At 38.1% G+C, this 17,079-nt stretch overlaps 1 protein-coding gene across 2 annotated transcripts in view; it reads right to left on the bottom strand.

The window, feature by feature from the left end:
- Positions 1–17,079, bottom strand: part of VAV3 (vav guanine nucleotide exchange factor 3) — a 154,862-nt gene that overhangs the window by 125,283 nt on the left and 12,500 nt on the right. For both annotated transcript variants that reach the window (XM_027880454.1, XM_027880455.1), the window contains exon 2: positions 386–502. In XM_027880454.1, the coding sequence (XP_027736255.1) occupies positions 386–502 (117 nt within the window). The remainder of the gene's footprint in view (positions 1–385; positions 503–17,079) is intronic.

Genomic DNA, 17,079 nt, shown 5'->3' with positions numbered 1-17,079 from the left:
GGTCTTACAATGTACAGGCCCAGGCTTTCCAAATCCACACTATCTATGCCAAAGGGATCTCACCAGATAGCACTCGCCTAGTTTGCCATCATCTTGCATTTCCTTTACCTTTAACTCAGCATCTTTCAAACCATTTTTTTCCTTCATTAATTTATCTTTGCTTTTCACACCCTCAGAACTTTCCTACCAGGGATTTTTCTCTGCCCTTTATTAGCCCCTGCAATATAAATCTACTTTTTCTGCTTTCTTATTTCTTCACCACCCTTCTTTCAGTAATGATTGCTCATTCATTAGTCACACCTCCTACACCACAGATGCCATACAAGTCTTCTATACTCAAGCAGCACACAGGTGTTACTCAGGATATAATTCAAAGGATCCTTACCTTTCCAAAATCTCTCACGTCAAACAGATCAAATGCTTCAAAAAGTTCACTTTTCTTCATTCCAAATATTTCACAACATGCAGAGAGAAAAGTCCTTATATTCTTCAAGCAAAGAAACTAGGGGAAAGAAAACAAAAATACTAAGTGTCAAGTGTGACTATTAACAACTTATGTGCTCACACTGGTCACAAACATTACATAATTCACTGATACAATTACTTGGAAGTCAGTATTTACACTGTGCTGTGATCTTCTACTGGTTCTAATTCAGCCATAAAAATTCCCTTCAGACTCAAAAGTGTTAACCAAATTCTGAGTAGACACTTTGAGAACAGAAACTATTTACTCTCATTTTATGTAAACAAAAAGAGACATGGCAATATGCTACCAGATACATATTAATCTAAAAACAGACTTACTTTTCAGTTCCCCACAGACAGCATAGAACAAAGCAATTTACCTTAATAAAATGATATCAATATATGAAAGTTATTCTTCATGTATAAACCAAGTGTTTTCAGCTGTTATCTAGTTTGAATGTTTAATGAACACATGTGCCCTGTTTTAACACACTAAAGACATTATGGATATGAATTCTCCACCTGGAGCACAGGAGCAGATGAAATCTGCGGTTGAGAAGTCATTTACAATTTATCTAGTAGAGATTTAAGATACTAAGACCACCTTGATTTCTGTACTGAATCCACATATATCAGTGATCACCTGAATTTGGAAAAGAATAAAGATTCTGCCACAGTGCTCTCCTTAAAAGGCTTTTACTGCATTTTCCTGTAGCCTATTTCATTTGAAAGGCCAGTACAAAAGGCAGTAGCTGTCAACAGCACTGCCAGAACTTAAGAGGGAGAGCTAAAAAGGGTAATATCCCTTCTTGGTAATGATTAGCATTGTAAGGTACTAGCACCTTATGAGGACATCTGTACCATGAAGATGCTGTTGTAGACTCTTATGATTGACAGTTCAAAAGCAGATACAATATTTATAAGCAACAGCATTTCAAATGACCCAGCACTGTGCTTTGAATATGCATTTTAAAAGTAGTGATCTAGCAACTCAATATTAAAATGGAGTTCCTGGAGTTCTCCATGTTATAGGGGATTCGTGAGGATTCACTTAAATTACAATGGATTATAGAATTGCTATCTGTTTCTACTTAATGTTTTGATCAAAGCAGTGGTTTTGATATTAATATTCAGTGTCACAGCCATACCTTTCCTGAGTGCCATGTAATAAATACCCAAACTGCTGACTCAGACAAAATAAGTCAGTGCTTTACCTTCAGCATGAGACAACAAAGCATCAAGTCAACAGGAAGCCCTACTTCATGTCTTACAGAGAACCAACTGGACAGACACATTAAAAACAGAGCACCTGATAGACCAGCTTTACAGCAAGGTTACACAAATGAAAGCACTAATTCACCACAGAAGCTACAAGAGCCAACAGCTCCAGTAGATGGTTATGGACATCAGGACAACAGCCAACAAGCTCATTGCAAAGCATCTCAAAGGCAGTCCCTGTGCAAATCAAAGCTCCCACGAAGGAACCTGTGACTGGTAACTGCCCCATCAAGTGTAAGCGGTCCCAGATGTACCAGGTGAAGCTGTAGCCTCCACCCTTTTTCCCCCACCACTTCAAACAGCCTCCTCAGCCTGTGCCCCCCAGCTCACGTGGGACAGCCACTGCTGGGCTGCTGAAGGACAAGGCAGCATTTGTGCCAGACTGCTTTCATGCCTAGTGAAACTTTAAAAATTAGTCTAGCTTGCTTAGTTAATACAGAAGCTCATCTGGTTTCACAAAGATTATAATTTTGAAGCCAAAATCGCAAGGTTAGAAGGCCAAGACATGTCCAACAATATATGCTTCTTCCCACTATGAGAGTGGCAGAAAGAACCAGAAGATAAGCTGGTTTGGGAGTTTGGAGCTTTAAAAACAAGATGGCACATACAAAGTGATTACTGTTTTCTGTTTGTTTTCCCCCAGTTTTTTTATTATTTGTCTTAAAAGCTATCAGTGGCCACTGGGTTTGTCCAATGCACAATACTGATTCAACTTCAACACCCATCTATTTTCTTACATCAGAATTCTCAAAACCACTGACAGATGTGATCCTCACCGGAAAACTCAGCTGCCTTTTTAAAGCCCAAGCTCTGAGTTTAGATTAGTTAGTGCTGAAGTTTGTCAGTGCAAAGAATGCTTACAGCTGCATTAAGTTGTTTACCTCTAAAGAGAGCAATAAGTTAAGGGAGAGACAGGAGCTGTCATGGGCCTAAAATCTGACCTAGATTCACTAGTGAGCATTTTAGTGAGTTGCACTCAGCTTCTTCATAGAGCTAAAAGAACTGAGTAATGGATCAGCAGTTATGCACAAAGTGCTCTTTCCCTTCTTCAAAATGTCTCCAACTATTCTTAACAGAGGACTCCTACAATCAAAGATAAAGATGGCAGCATTTTTTCAACAACACTTATTGATTTCTTCAAATTTCTTTAAATTTCTTTCAAATTTCACAATTTTGTGAAACTGGCCTTTTGTTTAAATTATCATTACTAGGAATTATATGTGAGTAGAGTGGAAAGCATATTACAAGAAATTACAAGTCCACATGTTTTAAAGGAAATATTAAAGCACCTACACTATATGTGATAAATTATTTTGAATATTCTAACAGAGATACCAAAGAAGACTAGATCTAATTGCCTGTTGTCCCCCACTTTTTAAAAATACTAATTCATTAAGTTGACCTGTATCATTACATTAAACAGGTATGGCATAATTATAATCCAATATTCAATAACCATATGAATGACAACACATCAGTTATATTACATGTCCTGTGGGCTCTAGAAACCAAAGAATAAGCATTTGTCAAATCTGCAGCATTGAGATGGGCCCATATCATCAATGAGTGTGTGCCAACCAGCACCTTCAGCAGAAAAGGCACCTTGACGTAACAGTCTAACCCATGAGAGTTCAAAGACTGCTTAGTGAATTTTAGTTGGTGATCTAGTAATTCAATATCCATCAGTCTTCTCTTGTAAAATGAAAATGAAGGTCTTATTACTAGCTATCAAGCTAACCACAGAAGCTATAAGGATAAAACTGTGAGGCTACTAAAACAAAACACATGTTAATACCTAAACTAATTCATTTTTCAATAAAATATATGAAAAAAAAAAGTCTTTTAAAAACTCTTCATTATATGCTACTCACATTTTGGAAAAGTTATTTATTTTACCCAGAAAACTTTCAGAAATATTTCTAAAACTTTATAATGCAATCATTTAAAGAAACAGTTTTCCTCACTGAAAACAAAGATTTTTATCGCTGTGGTTGTTGTATGAAGAAGTACAAATTAGTAAGAGAAACCTCCAAACTAAAAAACAGCATGATGCTAAAATCTAGGAAGTTCTATAAAAGACAACCCTCCTCGCTGGCAATAAGAAAAAGGCCCCATCAGGCTGCAGTCTCTCATTAGTAAGTACAGTCCTCGGGATATTTGGAAACCTACTACATTATTGTGTTTCTTTTTCAAAGGAAAACATTATCCTGCGGCACACCGCAAGGGATCGTTAGAGCAGTTGGGTACCCAGTTCTCAGAGATGCAAGGAGAGCTAAATATCTCTCACTTGGTCTGATCTCTCAAAGCTTTCTCCACAGGAAACGTTGTCTTTCAGTACAAGAATAGGTCTCTCTTCTTTAAAAAAAATAACTTAAAAACATTCCCTTGGAAAATTTCATGATACTTGTTTTTCATTCTTCCTCCCTTTTTTTAATTGCATGGCTATATTAGGAGACAGCAGTCCAGGATTCTTAATACACAGATCAGAAGAAACACTGCAGTAGGGCAGTAAAGCCATCAGTCCAAAAATGTTAACACCAGTGAAAAACACAACTTCTCCCTCACTCACCTGCAGGCACAGCCATGAGAGGAGAGCCCATCCAGCGCACAGAGGGACAGAAATCACAACCCATGCCCATTCTGTGATGGGGGTTCAGGATTCTGAGAATTTTCAATATTAACATCTATAGATTATCAAGATGTTTCTAAATCATCCTTATGTTTCACAGCACAAGCAGGCACACTACTACAAACCCAAAACGCTGTCATTGTCAGGAGTGCTGAAATGGGATAACTCTTGTGATAAACCACTGTGTTTTTATGGAATAGATTGTTAGAGTTTTAGTGGCCTCTGGTCCATTCTGCGCTGAACTTAATTTTTTTAAGAGGCACTAACACAACACTTACTGAAATGAAAAGCAAGTTTGAAAAACAATATGTCTACCACCTAAAAAAAGCAGGTATGGTTTATATAATTGGAGCTATATTTGTCTGAACTTTAAGTACAAGAGAGCAAGCAAACCAAACTATATCAAGTTCTACAGAGAAAGTATGCTGTTTTCTACCATAATATTTGCTACTTCACACAGAAGAAACATTTATTTGAGGTTTTTTGCACACAGGACATGGTTATGTGTGCTGACAGAAATGCACAGAAATATTTTACAAAGGGTACTGAATAGAAATGACTAATTAGACACTAAAAGCACAGGCAGGGCTCTAGCTGCCCACAGGGAAGATGGATTTCTCTAACCAGACCTCTAATGAAGTGAAGGATAAAATGCAAAAGAAAAAAAAGAAAATAAAAGTCACATAGGCTCTATTCATATAATCTAAGTGGTATTTCTCAGAAAATATATTTTAGCACTGAAGTACTTCAATGGAATAAAGGTCTGTTCGGTACAGACCATAATATTCAGTATCTGGATGTATCCTTTGTACTAAAAGCACTTCTGCAGGCATTCAGAGACCACCACAAAGAGCTCCGATGATCAAATTTTGCCACAAGACATTTATATGAAATTCGAACACAGCAACACCAGTCAGGCAAGTGAAAACTGAAAGGCCAAGAAATGACAAATGTTTAGGAAAGACAGAGTTCTAACTCACTTTTTGTTTTAATTACCAATAGCGGTAAAAAAAGCTATTTGCATTCATTTCAACTTCCACCTCCTTTTTATTGTGGCAATTGAGTCACAAGCATGGATATTTAGTCACAAGTTTGGGAAGCTGGCAGTTCCCTTATATTTGTATCTGGATCAGACGCTCATACAGCATTTAGGACAAACTAGAGAACAGCCTGAGTTATCTAAGACAGTCTAAACAGGTGCTGGGGTATAAGGGGTATCAAAACCAAAATGGATCACCATCATTCAGTGTCAGGGAGAGTGTTTTTTCCCCCAGTGTGATTCATGTTTGCTGATACTGAATACCCATGCCTTCATCATCGCACTGGTTTTTTGCATGTCGTGTTCCCAACCCCACACAAACTTCAGGAGCCTCCCATTAACTGCATGAGAATTGAGGTCAGTTGCTCCTGCCACCATCATAATGTGATCAAAGAGGAAAAACATAGAAAAAAGGACTCTGCTTAGCCCATTGTCCACTAAATCCACTTTAGCTCCTGTGGAAGAGACACAGCATGCCAATGATAGAACACCCAGAAATCTTCCCCTCCTGTTCCTCCTCTAAATGGCACCACTTTATAAACTGCACTGTTGCAGCTATCTGCCTGGGCTTAGTCTTTAAAGAGCCTCAGGGACAAAACCAAAAAGAGATAGCATTTTACATAACAGCAGCATTTTTATGGTAAAAATAGTTGAGGAAAGCCCAGACATTCAAAAGCAGTATATAAGTACAAAATAATGAGATGAGCAAATTTGGCTTCAATTCACACTTCTCAGAAGGTACAGTTACTTTCTTTTTTTTAATTTGTAAAATACCGATGTTGCACACAAGGAGCCACATAAAGGTTTGTGAATATGGGAGGTTTTTCTACTGGTGATTTGTGGTCTTAGAAAAGCAGACTTAAACAAGGATAAAAGGTAGAAGAATAGAACAGAGCATTGTCATAACACTTAAATGCTCTTTCCTACACCCTCAGTTCTTACTGCAAAACATGAGTTCCTGACCATTGCTGTCCGTTTCTGGGATGCTGATGAGAACAGATTAGCTGGGAATCTCTCATTTTGATTTCCACCCTGTTCCTCGGAATGCATGCAAAAAGGAAAATAATGCACTTACACCTGTTGAGCATGAGAAGAAATGTGAAAATTGCCGTAATGGATTTAACGGGAAGTTAAATTATATAGAGTAATTATCACTACATTCTGTCACCAAGATTCATATGTGAAAGTTGTTTCAAAGAAACAGAAGAACTTATCTCTTCAAAATTTCTTTGAAAGAAGTTGGTTAATGCCCTGAGGGCTGCAGATGTTTTTTTCTCACTTATTTTAGTATTTGTTGCAACAACTATGCTGATAGGAGGAACATAAATTCCACAAGAATGCTGTTTGAATGCTGCTGAGTCCAAATTTGAGGAAGATCCTAGAGCTTGCTATTGTGACCAAGCAGCGCCATCACCTCTAGCCAGCAACTCAAGATACTGTGACCACAGCAAAGCTGCACAGCAGCAAAACCAAAATTGTACCTTGAACCTACATAAAGGAGAAAGCAACAGCAACTAGAGATACAGACCCAAGGGTTTCATCAGCTCCTACAGAACGTGTGTGCACAGGAAACGTTTAGCTTCCTTAAAATTCTTTCAGTCACATCCAATAACGGGAGAAAGTTAGGTACTTAGACATACAGCTGCTCATGCATCAAGGGCTCCTTTCTGTAAGCCAGGCTGGATGGTTGCCCAGCACATGCCGTCTTTGACAGAACAATCCCAAACACAGGGTTACCAAAACAGGACCACTTACACCTCTTTTAGATGACACTGGTTTTTTATAAGACCTGTACGGTCATTAACACCAGATTACCAGGTAATCAGACAAAGCCCCACTGTGGTACTGACAGAATTGCACATTCAGGGTTAACAATCCAACACAGAAATCATTCCTGGCTCCTTCACAGATTTCAGCAGCCAAAGTACATTAGATTAGTTCTGCTCTGCCAAAAGGAGTAATTATCACTATATGCAGTAAAAAATAGCTGTAAGGATTTCTAAGTGAATGAAGTATGGACCCACTGATGAAGTCTTAATTCAACATCTATTAATGTCTTTTCATAAGCCAGGAAGAGGGAAAAGAGCAATATCAGAGTCAGGAATGGCATTTGTAACATTTTTCTTTTTCAAATGGGTGCAGCTTTTCTTGAAATCTTTTCTTTAAATCCAGAGTCTTAGTGAGTGTAGGCAAAAGGGCCATAAGGAATATAAAGACCAACATGAGAGGATGAGTGCTCCTATTTTCAGTAAGCAAATGAAAGCTACCAAGCTGTCTCCAGAGATTTTTTAAGTGCCACAACACCCCAAGTCAGCATTATTCTTTTTTTCTTTTAAGTGCCACAACACCCCAAGTCAGCATTATTATTTTTTTTTCCACTCTTAGATTAAACCCATTAATTTGCAAATTACACTTAAAAAAGAAACCAACGCACACAGGAAGAACACATCATCCACAGCAAAGGAATTCAGTCCTAGGTTCTGCACTTGGTCTCTTGTTCTGCAAAAACCTTCTGGCTCACTCAGATGATCAATATTTTTAAAGCTCTAAGCAGAAGCAAAGAAGTCAAGTGTTAAATACCTCCTAAACTTTGCTCTCCAAAAAGTTACAAAGGAGGTACACTAATAAATACTGAGCAGACAGCACACTGAGTCCTGGAAGAAGTAGGTTCATTATCAGTATCTCCCCTGTTTACAGCCTATACCTTAGCTCTTTGTATAGTTGCTGAAGAACCACTTTGGGGTAACAAAGCATTCAAGACTGATACCATTACATAAGTGTGAAGAATTTTACTAAGAAATGTGCTATGCACAGAACAACAGACACTTCTCAATTCACAGGTCTAAGGAATAGCTAAGGAAATCTGAAGTGTTATTACCTTTCTAGATGTGTGCATTCTTTGAAGGCCTACACAACACATAAGATGCTGTATGAACTATAAAACATATTAAATTCCTTTGAACCACTGCTAACACTGTATGAATATTAATAGCATGTTCTTTATTTGCTCGGTTAATGTAGTAATTAAATATTCATAGCAAAGCTCTTCTTAAAATTCCTGACTACTATTCAATTGCGTCTATTACATTTTGGCTTGAGTATGAAGGTTTGTTTATGTATATTTGCTCTTCTCTGTGCTTCAAAGAAAGAAAATGGAAATTGAAACTTGAAAAAAGCTGAGGAAGCACAAAGGATGCTCAGCTTTTATTAATACTGATATCGAGTGAATAGAGTGCAGGAAAAAAGTTCAGGACTTGTTTTACATTCCCTGCTCTCTCCTTGGCTATGCTGGCACTGTAGTAACATGGGTCGAGCAAGTCTTGTGTCCCTTAAGTACTCCAAAAGGCCATGAAAGTGGTAACTTCTACTCATGGTCACAGAAACAGATTAACAAACACTTCCTATGGCCTATCACCTGCATCAGAACAGGAATCACTGGGGGGCCTGAAAACACCAGAAACCTTTTCTCCTTTACTATTGCAAGATAAAAACTGAGAAATTCAGGAAAGTACAGTCACTGAACAGATGGGAATATTTGGACCATAAAACCTCAATTACAGGAATTACCTAAGTGTCATTGGCAAGAGGCACAGGTGGGAGAGTTCAGGACAGCATCTGTTTGCAAAGGGCAATTTTTAGAGTAGTCCGTTGTTCCCCATGAGCAAGATTTAACTAAATTTATTCTGCAGTATTTGTCAAAAAGAACAGCAATTCTAACACAGTATCAAACATACAAAGCACACTGAGATTACCTAAGGGGTTCCTGTATTTATTTACCTTTTCAAATAACTAGCCTTATCTGTCCTCTATCTCAAAGTTACAGCCCTAAAATGTCTTTCACTGAAGATCTCAGTGTCTTACAAATAAATGCAAAAAAAAAGGAAGATAAAAGGAACATGGAAAATAGTCCTGAGGAGAACATGAATAGGAGGAAGACAGCAACAAGGAAATGAAAAGATGATGACAGGAAAAGGAACAGGAAAGGGACAGACACACACTGAAGAGAAGTTTAAAAGGAAATCAAAATAGACAACAGAGAGAAAAGGGAAAGAGGGAAAGAACAGTACAATAAAAGGAGACTTGAGTCACTAATGATTAAATGAGGGGGGAAATGAAATAAAAGTCAAACACAGGAAAATAAATGTGTTAAAATTTTGCTGTTAAAATACTCCAGACAAAACTATTTAAAGTAAGACAGTGGCCCCCTGTGCTGCAAGGTATATTTACAATTATGACATGGAAAGCTGCTTCTGTAAGAAGGACAGCTGTCCTGTAAAGGACATTGATTTTCTACTGGGATGTATTGACATTGGTCCCAATTTAGGCTTCTTAATCACTCACATTTCAACTTAGTTGATGAAAAATTAGCAGTTGTCAGAAAATTCAAAACACATATCTACCTTAAGTATTTAAACTTATTCAGGGCAGGGGGGGGATCCTGAAGCCTACAGCCTCACAGATACATTAAGAAAAGGGGACAGAAAGCCTCAAACAAATTAGCACTCAGTGCTTTTATAATCAGAGAAAAAAACTATATCCATACTGAAGCATGAAAAACCTTACAGCTACAGTATGAAACACAGATCTTCACATCTGTGCTAAAGAGAACATCCAATGCATCTGTTCCCTATCATTAGCTTGGCACACTAAAAAGCTGCCTCCATTGTATCTTGGTATCTTTTATTCATGTCCATGCCTGGTTTTTAGAAAGTCTCTAGTAAGATGACAAGACCTCTTACTTTCCCTATACCTGTGCAAAGAAAATTAATTTTGGGGTGTAAGGAGCCCTATGAAGGTGTGGCAAAAGGCTGTCACACAGAGTACAGGCACATAATTCACCTGAGGGATCCACACTTGACTCCAGCTCCATTACAGAAACACAATCCCTTTCTCTATTTCTACTCCTCACCTATAAGTAAGCAGGACTGAACTCACCATTTGAACTAGATCTCCTCTGGGAATACATTGTGGCTCTAGTACCCTGGGCACAGGCTCTACAAGCCAGAACTGGACTTCAGCTATCCAATTCCTTTACAGATACCTGCAGTGTGGGTTTAAAAACAATTTTTAAGTTAGCATGTACAAACTTGTTCTTTTCTAAGCACTTAAGAAGTCTCAAAAGTTGTCAGCACTGAATCCTGCATGGAAATTCAACACAAGTAGGGGGGTTGATGACCTTCACAGAGTTATTCACTACCTATCAAAGGTGAACCTAACCCAAATAACTCCTATGCTCTTCCATTTCTTACCAGCAGATCACAGATCATGTACTAGGTCTACCACTTCAACAGAAAGGAACTGTATTCTTATTAACATTCACTAGTGTCAACATACATGATTCATTAAACACTTCAAATGTTTTCTGGAATTGCATATGTGTATTCTTTTCCAAACTCTTATCATCATGGAATAAATTCCTAGCAAGACTTGAAGGATCTAACTACAGCTCTCTACAAATTGCCCATGTGAATAAAACTGTCCTCTAGTTACCTATTTGAAAAATCCACTGTCCTATTTTTGCTCGTGTGTCACTTCAGGTTTTCAGTTTATTAGACCATGCTCTCCGTGGCAAGGACAGGGGTTTCCAATATATTCAGGGAATACTTCTCAAGGATTGCAGTTCAAGTAAGTAGAACGGCTAAGTCCAGAATCCCAAATCACAAACCAGTGGGAATAGCCATGAATGGAAAACAAACTCATCAGTAAAATTGCAGGACTGGAAGTAAAAACACTCTTGGGTGCTACATCCTCCACAGTTACCTACAGGGTTTCTGTTCTGAAGAATCTGGTCCATGTGATGACGATGAGATAGTCAAGTAAATGAAACAATGGTTTGATCCACTACTGCAACTCCTGTTGCACAGGATGCAAGAAGAGTTCTCAACTTCCAAAAATTCTAAGAAGTTAAAATACAGCTCTAAAACTCTAGAGACTAACATCTTTTTACACACAAATGTTTTCCACCATGTCACTCTGAAATCCACCCAGCATTAGGCAAACTGCACTTCATTTCTCCAGGGAGAAATGAATAACATTCCTAATTAAGGAATTCAAAGCGAAGTATTGGCATAATGCAAGAATTGGTAAGTTTGAGAACAAATCTACCATCAGCAACTTTAATTTACAACACCAACTTAAAATCAGATGACTCTCTCTGAAGCTGCAGCAGGTTTCTTTCCTTAAGAAGGCTGACAAACAGTGAAAGGTTACCCTGACACAAAGCATTTCAGCTGTGCACGGTCAGAGGCGCTTGCTGTCTAAAAGGCTGCATTCACTCACCCCAAGCTGTCTGCCAAAATGAAACACATCATTGAAGGCAGTCCAAATTTGTGTGGGAGATGTGTCAAAATTGCATAAATACCTACTTCCACTAGTATGAATTAAAAGCTGTGATCGTCTCAGCAGAGGGAAGTGAGAGAATGCCCATGGAAATTCAACTGTCACCTCTGTATGTGGCCCATTTCATGCCACAGCTAAACCATACTGATACCTTGCCTAACAGTAACAGTTGAAGTACACCAAGGAACGGTCCAAAACTATTTCGAAGGATGTCCTTTTGCCATCTTACAAAGTAAAACAATCACGAGCATGGTCTCTGAGAATGAAGGATATTCATGAAAAGAAGAAAAAAAAAATCCTAGAGCAACAGTCAGAATTTATTAGATAGCCTAAAACAATCAAATTCTGAATAAACCAAATACTTAGAAAGCTGAGCAGCAGAGTATAATTTAGCATTATCTGGACTCTTAGTCTGCTGAGTAATTTGATGCAGTACAATCACGGTTTTAAATTGAGTATGTGGGCACCAGTGAGAAGTCTGCGTTACTGAACCATACCATGTGCTGAGTCTTAAGATACTAATATCATATTTTTGTAAAATTCAATTAAGAAAATTATTTTTCAGTTACCATACCAGAGATGGCTGTTTCAAACAGCTCATTATAACCAGTATGAAGGCAGGTTCAGTAAAGGTTCATAACATAATTGTTAGCAGATCTGGCCCTCAGTCTTTGGCAGATAAAGTCCATGGGAGACCCTACAAAACCACACACAAAAGCTGCCTTTTCAACAAGAGAGCAGCATGAAGTCCAAGATGCAGAGCAAGTTTAACACCTCCACGCAGCCTCCAGTGCCCTGTCTCAGTTCCCATAATAATTAAATCCTTTAGCAGTGCAAAAGGCATCCAGTAGACTGACAGAGGGTTTATTTTTATTGTATAGTGGCAGTTCTTGCAATATAGACTACAGAAATCGAGGGTGCTGATGAAAGCTGTTCAGAGCAGGGGGCAGAAGGAGATGTCATGCACACAAGAGCCCCACTTGGATAACCACCCGGGGAACTCTGACTCCTGTTCTTGTCAAGTACAATTATCTTGCCACCAGATATTTCCACTCCCTTTGCTACACAATCACCTTGGGAAAAGAACTACCGAACATTCTACCAAAATAATAATTCCAACTATGAGAGTACAATGTGCTTTTAGTTTGGGCAAGTTATTCCAAGTCCATAGATGATGAACAATGTCAAGGATCAATTTAAAGTAAAGAACTCATCCCAGTCTTTATGCTACTGACTTACAGCTGAATGACTTTAGAACAACACTACACATATATTGGTGACCTCATGAAAAGCAGATTTCTTGAACCATTCTTAAACATACCTGTAAAAGGTATTCCTCAGCCCTGAAAGAAGGGCTGTGTAACTAGTCACTGTTAGTTTCACACTCATATTTTCATGTCTTTTAAATTTACAAATAATATACACATCAATGCCAAAAATATTCCACCAAAAGGACCTGAGAAGTGCTATCTTAGGAAGTTCTCATGCAGTGCTCTGCTTGCCTTCTGAACTTGGTGAAGAGAGCTGGATCTCACCTGTTCTATTCATAAAATTACCCCTATTAAAATCTCAGGTGGTCACACACATAGAACAAATCAAATATTTGGCAGTTTCGCTGCACTCTATGATAGCACGACACAGAATTTTGCTTAGTTTTACAAATACATCTCTATTGTCTTAAACGTAGTATCATCAACAACATTAAGTTTAAAATGGCACTCCAAAATCTTAGCAAGACACTGGCTATTTGCAGAAATCTACATAAAAATCAACAGCCACTCTTGCCACGGCTAAAAATTTCTGCATGAACAGTAACCCATTGCTGGTTTTAGCACTGATGCATACATAAAGGAAAACATAGCAACCTAACATAGGGACAGTGAAAGCATCTGCCTGCAAGCTGTAGGCAAAGATTTTTTTAAACCTATTATACAAAAGCAATACAAGCAGCTGCTCTAACATACTTCCAGACCTCTGAACAGGCATCAGCTTACTAATTGCCTAACAGAACATCACTTAAACACAAATGATTCCTTAGGTGTTTTTTAAATAACATATTGAATGCAAACATGGGAGCTAAGCTGTAAGAATATCAAGGAAGCCTACATTCTGCCTAGGAAGCCTGGTTTTAGGTCTTCTTTTGTTCAGTATTGTTTTGTTCCACAGACCATTCAGCTAAATAAAATGAAATCTAAATGAAACACAATATGATCCTGGATTAGTTACTGTCTTCTAAAAGACATAATAGCTTATTGAGACAACAAAGCAGGTGGAGATTAGAAAGAATAAGAAAATCAATATATATGCAATTTGTAATTGGGAATTTATTACAATGACAGATCTTCCTCTGCCTCTCTATGGAGATGGTTCTCAGCACAGAAGTAACAATAGTGATTTTCAGACAAATGGACGCAACAATACTGCAAGGTTGGTTCTTGCCTTTCAGTCAGATAAGCAGAAGAGCAGCATGGAGTGCCTGTAGCAAAAGACAGACTTGTTTGATTTGTTAAAAGATGATAATGGAGTGTGAAAACTAGACAGAAAAATTATTCAGCAATGGCCTTTTAATAGCTCAGAGTAAGGGAAGTTATGAGAAATAAGGACAGGAGAGTAATTAGGCAATAGACCCTTGCAACTAGTTTTCTGGCTCTATTATTCAGGAAATATTTGTATTCAGATCTTGTTTGCTTTTTTCAGAAACTGGCATTTTTCTATTTGTGACAATAATGTGCTACTTCTCAATATGTGTTCTTAAAAAAAAAAAAAAGAAGTCATTATACAATAAGTACTTGACCCAGGCAGCCTAATTATTTAACTCTTGCCCTGCTCTTTCATTTCTCAATGAAAACACAAGAGAAGCTACGTGGGTATTTTCTTTACCAAGGACTGGAAACTCACGAGTTTGTGACTCATTGTTCCGTGGCTGAAAACAGCTGTGCCACCCACCCCTGACCAAAGCGACTGATCCTCTGAACGTGACTCACAGGTCCACCCAAACCCGTGTGGGGATCCGCTACCAGCAAGGGGCCACCCCATCAGGACTCGAGCATCTCCATACCAATCCTTGGCAAACTCTCACACAGCCACTCTGCTCAGGTTTTCCCACCGGCTCCAACAGTCTCCTCAGGGCAGAAAGGGGCAGCAGTCTGACTGGAGACACAAGTTACCCAGACATCTGCTAAAGCCTGTTAAGTGTACACTCTGCCATCAATAAGCAACACAAACTGCAGGTTGTAGAAGTCTGATCTCTGTAACTCACAGAGAAAAATCACTCTCTAAGGCTGGCAGGGGGCCAATCAACTGTCCACCTTCTATCCATTTATGACAGTAACACCAGAGCTAAGGGATGCAACTTCTCTACACAAAATTTATTTTTTTAAGTACAAAACAAGCAAAAATATCAATTGGATATTAGGGGTAATACTTATCAACCTACATAAGTGATACACATAACAATAGTTTTTACTTCATTTTTGTAAATCAGTAGATCTAACCAGCAGGAAGCAGTTTCAACCTCAACAGATTTTAAACTTTTAAAACCTCCGAGATACATTCAAAGCACATTTTAAAGGGAAGTCCATTAGCACGATTGCTACTACAAAGCAGACTGAAATTAATATATTTGAGGCCAATCCTGCAATGCCATCAGAGAGGTAGAATAGAAAATAAGTCTTAGATCCTCTGGTTCAAGTGACATTGCCTTTTTAATACCAGTATGCCTTGCCACTCAAGGGTATTCCTGATTAATTTTTTGACAGCTGCAGAGAGCTAGCAAAAATTAAATTGTCCCGTCTCCATGTCTGTCAAAACAAGTCAAGTTACTGTCTGCTAAATGTGCTAATTTCTTGAACAGAATAGAGGACACTGAAGAACATGCATAGGAAATTCAAGAACCTCCTAACACAACAGTATGGCAGTCACTTCTTTTTGTCAGTGACTCCTGTTTTGAAAACTTCAAGTGTAAAACAAAATAAAAATCATGCCATTTCAAAGTCAGTTGAGGGGAGGAGAAAAAAAAAAAAAGGAAACATCTGCCATTCATTTATTTGTTCCTTCTAATTGTTGAAGACTTCTACTCCAAAGAAGGTTTTAGTCATCCTAAAGCAACCAACAGTGTGTTATCATTAATACCAAGAGAGTAGACATAATCAAAATATTTTTTTTAATGCGGCCCAAAAAAACAAACAAATGAAAAAAAAAACAAGCAAACTATTTGGTCATCATATGTTCTTCCAATGAATCTGCAGCCACTCAAGATTTCCGGCTTACTTTCCCCTTGGGACATTAACAGTCGATAAGTGAATAGAGAGACATGATAAAGGTCTGAAAAGAATATGACTAAGAGTAGGAAAAAAATTTAAAGGACTTTCCCTAGTTAAAAGTCACTCCTACAACTATAAACAGTGAATAAAGTGAAGGAAGCATAAAAGAGCAGACCAGACTTCACAATGAAAACCTTCATGATAGAAAAGTAGTAAAAAGCCACTTCCTTCACAGCAGCTATTTCAATTCTGGAGGGCTATGTGGGGAAAATTATTCTCAAGTTAGGAAAGATCTGATACTGAAGTAAAAAAATAACTGACCTCGATCAAGTTCTCATCAGCATCTCATCATGAAACAAATAGTCTAAAGCTGCTCTAGGTACTTCAAATCATATGAAACCATAAAATCAGCCAGCATAGTAGGATGAGTATCACAATAATTTTTCTTCAATTCCGGGTTTTCCACTAAACTGGGAAATGACAAAATTTTCATTTAGTTCCATCAGAACCTCTAAAAAATAACTCAAACAGTAATATTGAACTGCTTCATCCTCACAAGCAGAGAAATAATGTGAGCAAATGGGGACAAGAGGTCCACATTTACAGAACAGTTACTCGCCATTTATGCATTGACCATACTGAGCTTCCATTTAGAGCACATCCACAAACTTCAGTTGGAAAAAACCATCCGGGCATCACCTCCTTCTCTGCCTGCAACTGCTAGGAATTATATCAGGCCTGTAAAGACTGTGTCCATCTACAGAGAGCAAGCAAGCAAAACTCCAGAAACCTGAAGAAAAATTGTAGTTTGAATAAGATGAAAAAAAGTTCAAGGAATCTCTGATAAAGTTACTCTTATATTTACATGTAAGTAGTTCACAGCTGCCATTAGCTATCAAGGTAATCCCTCAGGGCCATCATTGTGTTGCAGATGCTTGCATTTCACAATACCAGCGTACCCAATACAGTGTAGTAGTTGTTTCACCTTGAGTGTAAATAATCTTCTCACCACCAGCTTGAGAAGAAGAAATAAAATGATCATGTCTATCAGCCTCTGAAGAGTGAGT

The sequence above is a fragment of the Empidonax traillii genome, unplaced genomic scaffold (assembly GCF_003031625.1).
Source record: "Empidonax traillii isolate 1590-97213 ecotype Southwest subspecies unplaced genomic scaffold, ASM303162v1 scaffold69:size3087049, whole genome shotgun sequence".
NCBI classification, from domain to species: domain Eukaryota; kingdom Metazoa; phylum Chordata; class Aves; order Passeriformes; family Tyrannidae; genus Empidonax; species Empidonax traillii.
This window is presented reverse-complemented; position numbering and strand designations above follow the sequence as displayed.